The 18,491-nt window shown below is 45.1% G+C and overlaps 1 protein-coding gene across 1 annotated transcript in view; it reads right to left on the reverse strand.

The window, feature by feature from the left end:
• LOC139766087 (cell adhesion molecule 2-like) overlaps positions 1–18,065 on the reverse strand; it is a 63,478-nt gene extending 45,413 nt beyond the window's left edge. Inside the window, exon 1 of the mRNA XM_071694233.1 lies at positions 17,092–18,065. Coding sequence (XP_071550334.1) covers positions 17,092–17,146 — 55 coding nt within the window. The 5' untranslated portion in view covers positions 17,147–18,065. The remainder of the gene's footprint in view (positions 1–17,091) is intronic.
• Between the last annotated feature and the right edge of the window lie 426 nt (positions 18,066–18,491).

Raw genomic sequence — 18,491 nt, forward strand, 5'->3', positions numbered from 1 at the left:
GTTTCTTGCTTAGTTTCGCTCTGTTTTATTCCTAAATCTTTCAGAGAACTGTTCAGCGATCTAAGACATCAACCAGATTTAATGGGATCCAACAGAAGATGTTAACTATGTTCGTGAAGACAACGAACATTTCTCTAACCTCCAGAGTTCTCGTGAAGGCTATTGTTGGCTTGACATCTATCTTTCATGTGGCGGTAAGTGAAGTGGTATTGACTTTCTCCTACTAACCTTTAGGGGGTCGCAAAGTGGCTGTGTATGGCCTTCATTACCTCCTCCGAGCAGCTCTCAAGTTGGCTCAAGGTAGATCCTCCTCTGCACTGCTGGTCTCTACTAGTTTACCCAGTAACTCGAGGTGTGGCGTGCGACTCCCTGAGCGTCAGTTCCTGTCATCATAATCATCATTATCAACGATGACGGTGAGAGAATGACCTATGGAGGTGCCAGTATCATCTCCTGAGGTATGAAATGTGCAAGACCAGGATTGTGAAGTGCAGCCAAAATTGAAGTACTTGATGTTAAGCACTTGATGTCAGACGATCTGTTTGTTATGTGTCTATGATGTCCAAGGCCTGGTAACTTCCCTGCAGCAGTAGGATGGTCTGGCCTCTGCAGCAATAGCTGGTCATCAGAGCCAAAGTTTCCAGTTTTAGTAATGGTTTGAAACGACGACTTCCAGATGACTGGGTTGTCGCAAGTGACACCGTGTCACGCTGGCATGACACGTGCCTCCTGCATGTCTCAGACTGCCAGCTCTGACACTGTAGGTTCCTGGATCAGTTCCCGAGAAATAACCTCACCTCGTGAGGTTGTGTTTGAGGCAAACCACAAAGATGAGGGAGTCACTCTGGATAACTATAAAGGGTTGAGTTTGAAAGTAAGCTTCCTGTCTATTCACACTACAGTGGGAAACCATAAATGGTCTGATGATAGAAAACAGACCAGGTACATCCGTTCTCCTTTACAACAGTGTGTGTGTGTGTGTGTGTGTGTGTGTGTGTGTGTGTGTGTGTGTGTGTGTGTGTGTGTGTGTGTACCCAACTTGACTCGTAGAGTTCCAATGGAGCTAGTGCCACAGTGTACTGCCGTGGTGTAGACCCCCATACTTTATCAACGCATTTTCAGGGAATAGTGGAAAGATTCAAAAGACGAGAGATCACACGATTTTCGGTCTATGAAGAAGAATCTTACAAGATAATGACAAGGTGAGAACTGTTGGTGTTGCTGTATTGCTTCATTCAACAGATATTGAATGTGACGCGTTGGTTTCACCACAAAACCGAAACTAAAGTCAAATTGAAAGTTTATTCACCATATTACTCCACATGCACGTACGCCACACGTCACTATCAGATGGAACCAAACAAGAAGCAATTTATTTTGTATGAAATAAAACAAAAAATTGGCCTGCTCTTGTGATGGAGAGGGAAGACATTTGGTCTAGCCAAGCCTACCTCACTCCCTCGCCAGGCATCTGGTCTAGCCAAGCCTGCCTCCCTCCCTCGCTAGGCAGTTGGTCTAACCAACTCACAAGACGAGCACTGGTCCAGTCAACACCAGACACAAGATGTAATTGCTTGCGACGCTAGCAAAGAGGCTGCTGGAAAACTGTATATTAATAACAAACACAAGACTGGAGTCCTGCCTTCAACACTGTGTTGTCTCGTCACCCGGGATAACAACACTGCCTCCAACACTGTGTTGTTACTAGGAATGGTAAAACTGCCTCCATCATCTATTACATCTACATCATTGTCACCCGGGATGGCAACACTGCCTCCATCACTATCTTACATCGCCAGTCGCTGCAGGGTAACACTGGTCTCATCCATCCCCCTACTGTATTATAACACCTCTCAATTATAATAAAAAGATATCACTATAATTCTGTCTCCAGTAGACTGTGACAGCAAGTATACCGTTATGTGTACACCACCAAGGCAGGATGAGGTGAAACTTCCCCAACAACAAGAGATGAAACAAGTGAATCAAAGTTTCCCTCGTTTCACCCGTCATGCCGCACCAAGTTTGCCTGACATTGTCCCTACCATGGTAAAATCCCACACTGCTACTCGAGCAGAAAATTCAGATTAAAAATAATTGAATTAATTCTTTGGTAGTGGAGACAGACAGACCCTCCCATCATGGTAGTGGAGACAGACAGACCCTCCCATCATGGTAGTGGAGACAGACAGACCCTCCCATCATGGTAGTGGAGACAGACTTAGCTACATGATTTATAATGTTAGTGTTTGTCTATATCTCTCCATCTGTTCGTCCACTGTTTTGTACCTATTTATATTTACATGTATAATACACACACACACACACACACACACACACACACACACACACACACACACACACACACACGACAGTTCAATGTAGTAGACAGGGAACAGTTTTTCGAAAGACGCAAAGATAGAACAACCAGAGACCACAACATTAAATTAAGCAAGAAACTTTTTAGTGAGGATGTAAAGATGGAGTTTTACAACACAGGAATACTAGATGAATTGAATAAACTTAGTTATGAGACAGAATGAGGACAGCTTTCAGAAATGTATGAACTTGTACGATACTTAAGTTCATCAGATGGAATCGCTTGAACACACACACACACACACACACACACACACACACACACACACACACACACACACACACACACACACACACACACACACACATACACACACACACACACACACACACACAAATATATATATATATATATATATATATATATATATATATATATATATATATATATATATATATATATATATATATATATGTATATATATATATATATATATATATATATATATATATATATATATATATATATATATATATATATATATATATATATATACACAAACATATGCATGTATACACATGTATATACTCATACTTGCTGCCTTTATCCATTCCTGTCGCCACCCCACCACACATGAAATGACAACCCCCGCACGCACGCGAAGTAGCGCTAGGAAAATACTACAAAGGCCACATTCGTTCACACTCAGTCTCCAGCTGTCATGTGTAATGCACCGAAACTGCACCTCCCTTTCCACATCAAGGCCCTACAAATCTTTTCACGGTTCAACCCAGACGCTTCACATGCCCTGGTTCAACCCAGTGACAGCACGTCGACCCCGGTATACCACATCGTTCCAATTCACTCTATTCCTTGCACGCCTCTCACCCTCCTACATGTTCAGGCCCCGATCGCTCAAAATCTTTTTCGCTCCATCTTTCCACCTCCAATTTGATCTCTCGCTTCTTCTTGTTCCCTCTACCTCTGACGCATATATACTATTTGTCAGCCTTTCCTCACTCTTTCTCTCCATATTTCCAAACCATTTCAACGCAACCTCTTCATTGAGTAAATACGAGACTTTGATGGAAATCAATCTAGATTTTCTGTTTTACCATTATTACCATTAACCTTTCTCAACTAAAGTACTTGACTTTTATTCCCCAGAAATTGTGAAAAAATCACAAAAAAAAATATTGACATTACAGAACCTCAGATGATACCCCCACAAGAGTCTTGTTTGATTGCTTTCACGAATTAGAACTTCATCATAATTTTTCTGAATTTGGAAACGAAATGTTCATGTAGCAGACTGACGCATCAGGCCGGAAGGTCAAGTCCTGGAATTACTGCCACAAACATCCACAATAATCCAGATTATCTTTCATTACGAAAATTCATCACCATCAAAATATAATGACATTACGGCAGTCTGTATGCTGTGGCTAGGACAACCTCAGTATGACCAGGACAACCTAAGCCTATGGCTTCCTCAGTGCGACCAAGACAACCTCAGCTCATGGCTTCCTCAGGACGACCAAGACAACCTCAGCTCATGGCTTCCTCAGTATGACCAGGACAATCTCAGCTCATGGCTTCCTCAGTATGACCAAGAAAACCTCAGCTCATAGCTTCCTCAGCGTAGCCAGGACAACCTCAGCTCTTGGCTTCCTCAGTCACAAGATGAAGCCATAAATCTAGGCAATTAGCGTAATGTCAGATTCCTTCATTACCTTTTCTTATAATTTTTACTCTTGGAAATCTTGAACCCTTTCTGCCTCTCCAGCTGGGGCTGGGCTAACACCTGAGCCCACCTGAGGAGCCCGGCTCACTTCCTAAGCCAAGTTAAGATAACCTTAAGGTTAAAGACACACTGTCCTTCAGTAAAGGTCGTCTGCTTTACTGTAAGGAATGAGACCTTCTGTCATACCCTACCATACTTCTCTCCCAGTAAAACCAAATCTCAGTGATTGATTTAAAACAATTTCGCATAGAACTGGGTGTATTGTTGCCTGTAGTATCTGGTGTGTGTGTGTGTGTGTGTGTGTGTGTGAGAGAGAGAGAGAGAGAGAGAGAGAGAGAGAGAGAGAGAGAGAGAGAGAGAGAGAGAGAGAGAGAGAGAGAGAGAGAGAGAGAGAGAGAGAGAGAGAGAGAGAGAGAGAGAGAGAGAGAGAGAGAGAGAGAGAGAGAGAGAGAGAGAGAGAGAGAGAGTGGGGGAAGAGAGAGGGAGGGAGGAAGGGGGTTGATTATTGAGTAACGCGACAAAAGACACATCGACTTTGTCATTATAGACAAGGAGGCTCTCGTGTGTAACCCATGCCACTGCTTATATCTGTCCTGCGTCACACAACCCCCAGCTCTCCTCTCTACCACCCCTCCCCTCCCGTTGTCCTCTCTACCACCCCTCCCCTCCCGTTGTCCTCTCTTCCACCCTTCCCGTTGTCCACTTGTGAGAAGGGACAGTGAGGCGACGCACTCTGGAAGGTAGCAAATATAGGCGTCAGCTAAATGTACGCAGTTTATGTACACTGTCATGATAACGTCGTCTACCACGACCAGTTCTCCCATCCTCAGTCCCTTACTCTCGACGGTACGACCCTTGAGAACGAAGGTACGATCACTGAGCACGAAGAAACGCTTGACCTATAACCTGAACCCTACTGATCAGTTCAAAGGCCCGGGTCATCGTGTTCAAAGTTTGCACGTCTGTGCTCAGGGTCATACCGTTGTTCTAAAGGCTCTTAGCGCCTTTTGCAGGGGTCATACCGTCGTGCTCAAGGGTCGTACCGTCGTGCTCAAGGGTCGTACCGGCGTGCTCAAGGGTCGTACCGGCGTGTTCATGGGCTAACTCCGTTTCGGTATACCTCCGTGGAAGGTCATCGCCATTCAGTAAACGAAGTTGTTGGTAGAACCTAACAACAATAGAAGGTCAGACAACTCAAACGAGACTGTTTTTTGGACCACCTAAACAAACGTGTAATATTTACATGAGTCACATCTCCGACATCTGGCCCAGATGTTATTGGTGACCTATCGACCACCTCACACAATATGAGGTACTCATGTCAAGAGACCTTCGATCTGATACTCTCCTACTAATGAAGTCAGCCTGTCAGGCTGTGTTGTGGTGAGTCAACCATGGTTGTGGTCGTCTTGTGTGATGCTGTGTTGTGGTGAGTCAACCATGGTTGTGGTCTTCTTGTGTGAGGCTGTGTTGTGGTGAGTCAACCATGGTTGTGGTCTTCTTGTGTGAGGCTGTGTTGTGGTGAGTCAACCATGGCTGTGGTCGTCTTATGTGAGGCTGTGTTGTGGTGAGTCAACCATGGCTGTGGTCGTCTTATGTGATGCTGTGTTGTGGTGAGTCAACCATGATTGTGGCCGTCTTGTGTGAGGCTGTGTTGTGGTTAGTCGACCATGGTTGTGGTCGTCTTGCGTGTGGCTGTGTTGTGGTGAGTCAACCATAGTTATAAATCAACCATAGTGTCTGCAACACAGTTTGGAGTTTACAGCCAAGAAGCTGAGTGTGTTGACCACTGAGGGCGGACGAAGCCTGGTCGAGGTAAATATATCGATATCAAAGGTAGGCCTACTGAATGATACCTCAGAAAGTCTAATTAAGGATCTACCTAATTACAAGGAGTAAAACTTTAATTAATGTGTATGAACATCTACTTGACTCGAGATAGTGATAGAATTAATTAACGGTGAGTCTGTAGGCCAGGTAACGATGACAACTTGGGGAGATGATTAGTGTGGTCTAGTATGTCTCGTGAAGTGCGTGGGTGAAGTATGTGGTACCTGGGCGCTCTGTGAAGTGCGTGGGTGAAGTATGTGGTACCTGGGCGCTCTGTGAAGTGCGTGGGTGGTGTGTGGTACCTGGGCGCTCTGTGAAGTGCGTGGGTGAAGTGTGTGGTACCTGGGCGCTCTGTGAAGTGCGTGGATGAAGTGTGTGGTACCTGGGTGCTCTATGAATTGCGTAGAAGTAATGCGATGCCTGAGAATATTACAACTTGAACTCAAGATGAACCAAATTGTATAAATCCACTAAATGTTTCCCAAGACGTTGAGCATTCTGTTTCTCCTAACAAGAGGGTGCGACAGTCCCTATTGTAAGGACTCCACTATAACGCCTCCTAGTCGCATCCTACTTCAGGATTCCCCTCGGCTCCTGAAGCTGCTGAGGGGCCCCCCAGTTTCTACTCCCTCCTCCCAGGGAGCAAGATAAGGACGCAAACATCAATATCGTCTGTTGCTTGAGGATCTCTCTCTCAGCCAGCACTTACTGAAGAACCTTTCTCTCAGCCAGCACTGACTGAAGGACCTCTCCCTCAGCCAGCACTGACTGAAGGACCTCTCCCTCAGCCAGCACTGACTTGAGGAACTCACCCTCAACAAGCACTGGCTGAGGGACCATTTCCCTCAGTTGTCACTGACTCGAGGTCCTCTACCTCAGCCAGCACTGACTTAAGGACCTCCCCCTCAGACAACACTAACTCGACGATCTCCCTCCTCAGCCAGCACCGTGTGTGCTCACTGCCTGGTGGACGGTTGCTGGCGTGGACGGTGTGTATTCAACTTGCTTTCCAGAACCAGCAAGACAGTAAGAAAGAGATAACCAAGATATGTTTTTCCAACGATAAACCAAGAAACTTTTGGCTAGTGTCCAGAAGCAGCGGCAGCCAAGGTATGATAGAATACCATAACCTCAACTCAAGGTCACCTCAAAGAGGGTAAAGTGGAACAAGTTTTCCTTCTCGCAACAGCTCACACCAAGTGGGTTACTTGTCAGGTACATCATTACACAGAAGCTATCTCAAGTACACGCACAGCTAAGTCATTACACAGAAGCTATCTCAAGTACACGCACAGCTAAGTCATTACACAGAAGCTATCTCAAGTACACTCACAGCTAAGTCATTACACAGAAGCTATCTCAAGTACACGCACAGCTAAGTCATTACACAGAAGCTATCTCAAGTACACGCACAGCTAAGTCATTACACAGAAGCTATCTCAAGTACACTCACAGCTAAGTCATTACACAGAAGCTATCTCAAGTACACGCACAGCTAAGTCATTACACAGAAGCTATCTCAAGTACACGCACAGCTAAGTCATTACACAGAAGCTATCTCAAGTACACGCACAGCTAAGTCATTAACACAATTGACTTTTTAATTATATTAATGAGTTTTTCAAGACATGTAGGTAGCGTTAGTGTTGCCATAAGATCTTCATATACATCACAACTGCCATCACATGATTTTGTGCTAACCGATGGAAACACAAGTCAGATCTAGTGAGACATTCTACGTTTAGCCCACGATATTCAACGACGATATATATATATATATATATATATATATATATATATATATATATATATATATATATATATATATATATATATATATATATATATATATATATATACATATATATATATATATATATATATATGTATATATATATATATATATATATATATATATATATATATATATATATATATATATATATATATATATATATATCGTCGCAAGAGATTACAGTGGTGCGCGTGATCTAGTATATGCGAGAAATCGTGTTTCATTTTCCTGTAGATTTCTCGCAGTTATATATATATATATATATATATATATATATATATATATATATATATATATATATATATATATATATATATATATGTATACGGTTTCATGGTATAACCATCGGACTCCTTTAATGGGGATCGTGCAGCATCAAGGCGACGCAACAATCAGTAGTAGGGAAAGGATGGTCTCTTCATTAGTGAGAAGTTCAGCCACGAGATTGTACTCCTTTTCGTCCCGTGACGATGACAGAGCCTGGCCGAGGGTGACGTGGAGTTACCGCACACATGGTAGTAACGGGGGTAACGTTACCCCGAGCATTACTACTTCTACTCGGAGCGGACGTGAGCAGGACTCCAACCCATAACCTCGAGTTTGTCAGTCGAGTCTTCTGGACACTTCAGTCAATATTTGCCAAGTGTCCTGCCGTCATTACCCCAGGAAAAACTACTGCCCAATTTCGCTATACAAATACAGCGAAGTCTCGCCCGTATAGACGTGGTCCTCCTCAAGAGGCAGGCCCGTTGTCCGCCCGCTAAAGATGAACACCTCTCTTTCAACCGTCGGTATTTTTGGGCTTAATCAATCAACGTGTGAGACTTGAAAGGTCAGAAAAAATTCATGAGTTCAATATTTCTCAGTGTGTGTGTGTGTGTGTGTGTGTGTGTGTGTGTATGTGTGTGTGTGTGTGTGTGTACTTCAACAAAGTGAACCATTAGCTTAGTCATAACAAACCTAACCCTTCCATTTTACTGATGCGAAAGGTTTTCCGCCACTGAATCAAATCCAAAATCTATTTCTATCATTACCATTTCCAGCCAAAATATGACATGGCCAGGGAGACCTAATACCCGGTAACCGTCACAGTATTTCTGGTCATTGTATAAATACAATATCTAGAAAACGACTCCAATTTTCCCAGTTGCTTCCTCGTTTCTTTGCTAAGTATTTCGACTTTCTCGACTGGAAACACAGCAGAACGTGGAGAGTTGAGTATATTGTTACAAGTTTTCCTCCAGACACATCACATTATCCATAATGGCAAGACATTCTCCGCTGCTTACGATAAACTTTTGTTTTTGTCTGTCATCACAAGACCTCTTGAATACCAACATTGATTCCCTGTTCAATTATTCATTTGCTAACATCAGCCGTAGCAAGGTTGACACACACACACACACACACACACACACACACACACACACACACACACACACACACACACATACACACACACACACACATACACACACACACACATACACACACACACACACACACACACACATACACACACACACACACACATACACACATACACACACATACTTGCCAGAAGGATTGATGTCAAGGTCACGAGGGAAGTGAAGAATGATGGTGATTGCACCAACGTGCAAGGGGACCTAGACAAATTCCAAAGGTGATTTGTTACATGGATGAGGAAATTCCACTCCAGTAGAGGCAAAGTAATGGAATGGGACACAGCGAAAGAAGGTCTGGACATCAATATCATCCAGCAGGAAAAAACTGCAGGAATCTGTGAGACACCGAGGAGCCAGCGAAGTACCTGACGTGGCACCAGAGTCTCACCCTGAGGGAAGTGCCAGGCTGACGACCGACCGTCTGCTCGCAAGTCTCACAGTGGCATTCAAGTCGTGCATGTGTGAGGAAATAGTCAGTAAATCGTCCACAGAAGGTAGGAAGCCAAACCTAGAATATGCTTTTCAGATTTGATCACTACATAAAGAGGCAAAAAAAAGTAGCATAATAGAAAGAGTCCAGAGGAGGGCAACAAAGAAGATCCCAGAGTTAAGATAGGTCAGCTGTGCTGAGAAGATAAAGGCCATGATTTTGTCCCTCAAGGAAGAGTAAAAGTAAAGCTTTATTTCATTCCAACCTTAAAGTTTCCAAACCTGTGTGCTGACGTCGACAGTGCACAGTTCTTCAATTGATGTAAATATTAAACAACGAGAAACCATAACAAGAAATCAAGCGGTAAACGTGATAGACATGTGTGACAATGTTCGTGTCCAGCATTAGATCAGCACAGCAACGATGTAGACCGTGTTCACTTCTTGATGCTGACAATACAGGAAAGTTTATAACGTATCATGGCAGATGAGAAAGTTCGAGAGATGGGAGCCCCCACATGTGCAGAACTTCCTCCCCTTACAGTACAGATAAGTAACTACACACACACACACACACACACACACACACACACACACACACACACACACACACACACACACACACACACACACACACACACACACACACACATACACACATGAATGCACTCAGACAATACTTTCATCTTCTTATACTCCATATCTGAGATATTCTGCTGCTGACCTTCCCATACCTGCCACTCCACACCTACTGCCGCTGAATGCCTTATGCTCCTCTCCTGTGCAAGTCCACACACCTGCTATACTCCCACACCCGTCAAGCCCACCTTACCACACCCACACCTGCCATGACTACCTTACCACACCCACACCTGCCATACCCACTTCAGCCACGCCTGCACCTGCCACGCCAACACCTGCCACGCCCACACCTGCCACGCCCACTCCTCTGCATAACTTATTCAAAGCTTCCCAGATTCCTTCATGCTCGCCACGCCCACAAGTCTTACAAATCTCTGAGCATAAACTACTCTCTCTCTCTCTCTCTCTCTCTCTCTCTCTCTCTCTCTCTCTCTCTCTCTCTCTCTCTCTCTCTCTCTCTCTCTCTCTCTCTCTCTCTCTCTCTCTCTCTCTCTCTCTCTCTCTCTCTCTCTCTCTCTCTCTCTCTCTCTCTCTCTCTCTCAGCAGAGATGAATAGTCTTATACATCAAGCAGGTCTCGCGGTGAGCGTCTTAAACTAGCACAGCCATCCTGACAAAATTTTCTCGTAGGCACTGGTAGGTAGGTATTGGTAGGTAGGTACTCTAGGTAGGTACTGGTAGGTAGGTACACTAGGTAGGTATTGGTAGGTAGGTACTCTAGGGTAGGTACTGGTAGGTAGGTACTGGTAGGTAAGTACTCTGCTGAACACGAGATGTAAACGAGTTACTGGAGCGTCAGTCCTCCACCTGCAACACATCAAGACCTTGCAGGACTTTGAGTCAACAAAGAAAACTTTCTTCACATCCACAACTGGTGAGGTGTTCAGACCGGAGCCAGGGTGTCCAGCACCGGCCGGGGTCACCCAGTATGAGGAGTGATGCTAGTCTTCCTGCCAAGGTCCAAAGGCGGGAAGCAAGGAAGATGTGCTACTGTGTAAGGCATCTTAGAGGACCATTTCAAAGCTTAATGCAAGTTACGTAGAAGTTATGTAAATGTTGGTCAACGAGCACGCCACCATGACCCGTACGTAAGACGTGACGACCCTTGAATATCATCGATGGTTTGACCTTTGACTTGACCCATGAAAGTCAAGTCAAAGGTCTGGTCTGGCTTAGCTGTAGCTATACGAGGAAGGGCGATGTGTGTAGCTGATAATTAAATCAAAATGTCTCTGGAAGACATTTTATCTTATCAGTCACCAACACTGCCCCTCCTCGTACAGCTACAGCTAAGCAGAAACCAATCAATTTATTTCCTGTAATTCACTATCTGTAATGACCTATTTATACAGGGAGGAAGTTCAACCCTCGTAAGTCCTCCATCAACATTCCCAGTTTCTTCGTGCACTATACTCCATTCATCCGCTAATGTTACACTACAGCGACATTTCTTTATAAATCCTCTAACTCACATTTCTTGCTTCGTTTTTCGTTACGGCTTTTGTTCTTTTAACTTTGCATCTTATGAAGAGACGTTCATTGTTTACGTCATCAAACTGGTCTACTAAACAGAAGACTGTGATCAAGTCACAACAGATTCTTCATTCTTTCATGGTGGACAAATTTAAGACCTGTAACCTCTAAATGTAAGTCATATTCCTTCCTTCTAGTATCACCTTTGTTGCCATACTCTTGACCTTCTGTATTAGTTCTTGTGCTTCTTCAAGTGTGGTCATCATACTTCCGAAGGATATTCGAGTTTCAGCTGGCATTCAACACACCATTTTCTTGCCTGACGCCCCTGAGCCTTAACCCTCTTGAACACTCAACATCGATTCCGTTCTATTATTCATTCGCTGACAGCAGCCGTCGCAACCTTCATACACACACACACACACACACACACACACACACACACACACACACACACACACACACGGGGGGGGGGGGGGGAAGTATACGCTGAGCTACAATTAAGGTGAGTCAGTAGCGGTGTGGCTCAGGATTGTGTTCTGTGACCGTCGCTCTTCTTGATCTATTAAGGTAAGACTCCGGGAGGATGGTATTCCTCCCTGGATATGCTTTCCAGTGATAACAAATTCATGAGGGAAGTAAAGAACGACAAGGATTGCATCAGTCGACAAAGGGACCTAAACAAAGCCCCGGAGTTGGTCGCTGGAACCAGGAATTTTTGTGTGGGAGGAATTTAGGCGTAGACATCGTCCCTAACCTGTGGCCATCGTCTGACCTGAAGAGATCAGTACAGGAGACAAACTGTCTTAATGTAAACATTACAATAACATTCAGGTATAATGATCAAGAAATATTCAGCAAGCTGTTCACGTCCTTCACTGTGCCACAACCAGCATGTGTTCTGAGCTTCAGTCACCACACTTAAAGAAACACAGAGAAATAATTGAAAGGTTCAGGAGCAGAGCAAGAAAGATGGTACGAGGACTTACAGCTGAGTTACAGGGAAATGTTGGAAGCCTTAGACTTGCCCATAGTGGAAGACAGAGGAGTAAGGAGCGACCTAATTACTACCTTTAACTTTCTGAAACAGTTTGATAAAGTCAACAGAAAAAAGTTCTTCAAAACATATAATGTAAGAGCAACCAGAGGCTATAACACGACAAGAAGCTTGTTAGAGTATAAGTAAAGGATTGTGTAAGAGGAGCGGATGAATGGAATTAACTGAATGGTGGATGAAGTGTGCTTGTCAATGTCAACCGCTAACAGCAGCTTACAACTTTATATAGCAGTAGAGAAGGTTCAGTAGATGGGGCCCCATGGGTGTACAACTCCCTCCCCGTCCTGTACAAGTAGGTAAACACACACACACAACACACACACACACACACACACACACACACACACACACACACACACAAACACAAGTTCGTATAATAGCTCGAGAGCTTTCATATTTTCTTACACTCGATATCTGAGATTTTATGTATCTGACCAGCCCACACCTGGTCTCTCTCTCTCTCTCTCTCTCTCTCTCTCTCTCTCTCTCTCTCTCTCTCTCTCTCTCTCTCTCTCTCTCTCTCTCTCTCTCTCTCTCTCTCTCTCTCTCTCTCTCTCATGATGAGCGGTATGGTGGTTACTTGACTCTGTGAATCAGTCATTCGTTGATGCCGTCAATCAGGCGTCAATGATGACGTCAATCAGGTGTCGTTGACACGTCAGTCATGAGTCGTTGATGACGTCAGTCAGGCGTCGTTCATGGCTCAAATCAGAGGTCGTTGATGATGATGATGACGTTTGGCCTGGTCATCAATGGTTGGTAATCATCTTGTTGTTATATCCACAGCTTGTTTCACGCAGCTTAGACAACTGCTCATATTCTCAACTTGATCTATGCAGCTTCAATGATTGAGGTGAAACCTAACAGAAGTGAAACATAGGACGTATGTATGTATGCAAATATGTATATATGTATATGTATGTATGCATGTATGCATATATGTATATACGTATATATTCCTATGAGTCCACGGGAAAATGAAACACGTGTTTCATTTTCCCCGTGGACTCATAGGAATATCTTGATCACGCGCAAAATTGTGATCCTTTCCAATATGTATATATATGAATGCATGTATGCATGTATGTATGTATGTATGTATGTATTTATGTATGTATGTATATATAACAAGAAATATCATCTAGAAAACAGTTGACGAGTCGTCTTGATCGTATCATCTGGGTTGTAGAGGCTAGGTCATCACGCACTCCTCTCAGAACGACGGTACGACACCTTTAGCACGACGGTACGACCCTTGGAGCACGACGGTACGACCCTTGGAGCACACGGTACGACCCCTGGGTTTGACGGTGGCCCGGCACGGGACCTGACCCTCAAAGGTCGGGTCGTAGATCGGAGCTAAGGGTGGTACCATCGTGATCATGGGTCGTCTTGAATGGTCGTACTGTCGTGCTCAAGAGGCTGGTGCCTGGAACACTGGTCATCCAGCTCTAGAACACTGTGGTGCTTGGTACGGTGAAGTTAACAACGGCCTGAGCTCAGGGTTGGTGCCAGCACCTAACCTGCTGTGAGTTATTATAACATCCATATTGACCATACGAACTACACGTATACACAGCTCCCACGCCTCCCATGCCATAAATCTGTATCTCCCATGACATAAATATGTACCTCCCACGCCTCCCATGACATAAATCTGTTCCTCCCATGCCTACCATGACATAAATCTGTTCCTCCCACGCCTTCCCTGACATAAATATGTACCTCCCACGCCTTTTAACGCCTCGACAAATTCCACGCCTTGTGACAGCACGCCTTCACGTCTCCCACGCCTTCATATGCACAGGATAGTTACTCATACACGCCCCCCTGTTCCCCAGGACTGCGTCGAGCCATCTTCCCCTTACACAACCCTCGGACACTGGTCGCACGTACGACGACAAGTCCTTCACCAACCCTGGCGGTCCTGTGTATGAATCATGATGATCAGAGACGTACATACTGCACCACTTCTGTCGTCTGTCTGTCTGTCTGTCTGTCTGTCTATCTGTCTGTCTGTCTGTATGTCTATCTGTCTGTCTGTCCTTGAGCTAGCGCGCGCTTCCGGTCATAAACTGAACATGTTTGTGGATTACGGCGAGAGTGGACAGACTACTTTGCTAACGATCAAGATAGAAATTCGAGAGGTTTGGTATATTGAACCCTGAGATCAAGGGTGACGGATTCAGATACTCTGAAGTGAAGGGTCATAAGGTCAGAGGTATTCTCAGGTCAAGGGCCACAGGGAGGGAGACATTCTAAAGTAAAAGGTCAGAGGTTGAAAACATTCTGAGGTCAAGGGTGACAGTGTCAGAGATCTCCACCTTAAGACGGACTGCGTGTGTGCATCCTTCTGTGTAAACAAAAGAGAACACTCTCTCTCTCTCTCTCTCTCTCTCTCTCTCTCTCTCTCTCTCTCTCTCTCTCTCTCTCTCTCTCTCTCTCTCTCTCTCTCTCTCTCTCTCTCTCTCTTAGTAATGAGATTCGTTGAAACAATTCGTACATAACTTCAGGATCTTCGTGACGAAGGTGTGGGTCACCTGGTAGTGTAGATTCTGTGAACCACTGACCATCTCTTGGTCAGAGGTCATTCTGTGTGACATATGGACGTTACATGTGACGCGTGGCTATCTTATGTGACGCATGGTCATAACATGTGACGCATAGCTATTTCATGTGACGCATGGTCATTCTATGCGACACATAGAGAACTTATGTGACACTTGGTCATTCTAAGTGACACGTCATTACTCTAGGTGACACCAGGTCTTACTGCGTTTGAGCTGGTGAAAGGTGGTCGAGGATGGCCGTCTGCCATGGTGCGCTCTCACACGTCCCAGTTGTTCTTAGAAGATTTTTTTGACGATGTTGTCAGATATTCATGGAAAGTGGGAGTGGAGTGTTGGCGTGTGATACGAGGGGAGAACTTTTTGCCTTGATATAAAGATATCTTGAACATTCATTGCTTTTCCATTTTTGACGCTCAGATAAACTAGTCTGGATGATATACCATGGAATTCTCGACATACATTTCTTCTGTTGTCTCTCGTTCAAGTCGTCGTATTGATGTCGTGTGACGGAAGCAAAACTAAAAATACTCCTCTTGACACAATCAGTTTGTGGGTTTGTTTACCCCTTTGTCGTACGTGCCACCCTGGTGTAGAGGGAGGGGGGGAGGGGGAGGGAGAGAGGGAGGGAGAGGGGGAAGGGAGAGGGGAAGGGAGTTTAATGGGACGTGGTGGAGTGTAGGGGCAGGAATATGGGTTTGGAGTGGGTGGGAGAAGGATAGACGAAGGGAAGGAGAGAAGTGCTAAGCATAAACGCTGAGGATGACGATAGATAAGATGAAAATAGATGAAGAAGAGATTTGAGGAAGGTATACGAACAGTAGATCCATAATGGTGATAGACACATATTGAGGGGAGGAAAGGTCAGACTGGATGTGTGGTGACACGAAGGGATAGACTGGACGCAAGTGATGACAAGTGATAGGAGAGGATAGGGAAGAGAATAAATATCAAGAACTATAATTATGTTTGAGAGAGAAACAGTAGACTCCAGGAAGTTGTGATCCATCTAGCTCAGCACAGAAACTTCAACCTGAAGTTCTATGTTAATCTTGGGTCACTTTCCTGCATAACAGTAATGCCATATCTGGCGGTGAACTGGTCTACTTCTATAACCGTACAATTATTCATCTACTTATAACAGGCGAACTCTGTCCATCATGCTAAGTTGTCAGAGCAGCCAGATGTCGGCCCTTGTGGCTCGAACACTCAGAGGAACCAGATATCAGCTCATGTCTGTGGATGTTCAGAGTAGCCAGGCCTACATGTGTATTACCTGAGGTAGTGTACATATGTGAGGAAACAGCTGTAGAGGAGATGATAAAGGTAGAGTAAGTTGGATCATGATAACAGTATCATCAACATAATCATTGTTTCATGAAGCAGAGTATTTGTTCTAACTTATCCTACTGATATATGAAATATATATAAATATCATGACGCACTGGGGATTCGAACCCAGGGTCTCTGAGTTACCCAGCCAAAGCCCCACCTGCGACGTGATGCAGCATTACCGAATCACATCACACGTTGTTTACATTCACACAGAATACTGAACACTGTGCCTTGCTTCTCCCTGGCTGAGAGGATGTTGGCTCGTTATACACGTGTAGCAAGGACGTACTGGAGGCTAGTGTGGCCGGAGACTACCTGATCATATGGTTCCTGCTTTCTGAACGTTAATATAAATCATTATCAAAGTTAGAAGTGTCTCCAGGCTGCCTGTGTGTATGTCCTCAGCCAGCGGATACACTGCTCTACATGTGTGACGTTTTCTACATCGATGTTGGGAGCCAGGTAGGACCTACCTGTCAAGTGATGTAGTAGGAAGACCAGCAACACTCTGCTGACGACGCCCACCATGGTGAGGGAGATTCTCCTTTACCTCCAACACTAACTCTTCTCCACCACGAGTTCCCTTAAGAGCTGCTCACTTCATTTCCTTGAGTAATCCACCTCTGGTTTCCTCCTTCACTCTTTGCCAGGAAGTGTCCAATGAGTGGAAATGCGTCGCTCTATTATTCTTCCTTCCTCCGGGCTGGGTGTGGGAGCGGCAGGTAACAATGGGTCACTACGTGAGGAATGTCGACAATTAAGGTCAATAAAGGAGGCAATCTTGTGCCATGTGAGGTCCTTGATAAGGTATATTCCCGAGGTAAAGTATTCTTGTTCACACGAACTCACTGACCCACAGTCCACAGTGAATGTACTGCGGGGGAAAATCATCCATGATGTATAACGAAGGTTGTCACAACAACAACAGTACATAAGTCTTTTTTCTTTTTCTTGCGACGCAAAGAAAACTATTCGTAAGTAAACTACACAGTTATAGTTTGTCAGTCTTAATGATCGTTCACGGAAGAACGAGTATCTGCACGAACATTCATATTTGTAATTACATTTTACCTCATGTTGCTCAGCAACACAAGCGCTGGGTGACTGAGGCAACACAGGACTTGCAACATTAGTCCGAGTCTGTGTTTACCATCCAAACATCTTACACAAATCATCCTACAGGTCCTGCAACACTAGTGCCCCCCTGTAACACCAGCACGAGAAGATCCTCACAGGAAGCCTGCTAGAGCCTCCTGGAACCTGCTGAAGCCTCAGAGGGAGCCTACAGCATCCAGCCAGCGTGGTGCCCAACCCTGTGACGGAGTCAGGGAGATAGAGTCAGCGACGTCTGCCTTGCGCCGCCGCTCCACACACACTGGCCACTCGACTCCCGCGCGCACCACACATCCTCCTCCGTGGACTCGTCTCCACCAGCTGCACTCAGACTGACCCTGGCTGTCCTTGCGGTCCTCCCTATCACCAGCTGCACTCAGACGGACCCTGGCTGCCCTGGCGGTCCTCCCCATCACCAGCTGCACTCAGACTGGCCCTGGCTGCCCTGGCGGTCTCCTCCTCATCACCAGCTGCACTCAGACTGACCCTGGCGCCTTTTGAAATCATAACAGGTCCTTCTGGCAGATGATGTAACCAAGAGTCACAGATGGCACAACCAACGGTTACAGTCAGCAGTCGGTGAGCCTTTTGCCACCGAGAAATAACCATGACCCCATGACCCATGACCCCATGACCCATGACCCCATGATCCATTTCCCATGACCCATGACGCGCTGTAGCGTCAGGAAGCGTCTGCTTCATTTGTTTGATACGCTCGTAGTCCTGACTGGTTCCTGGTGTCGCTCAAGTCAGTGATCAC

Source organism: Panulirus ornatus, chromosome 57, assembly GCF_036320965.1.
Source record: "Panulirus ornatus isolate Po-2019 chromosome 57, ASM3632096v1, whole genome shotgun sequence".
Classification (NCBI taxonomy): domain Eukaryota; kingdom Metazoa; phylum Arthropoda; class Malacostraca; order Decapoda; family Palinuridae; genus Panulirus; species Panulirus ornatus.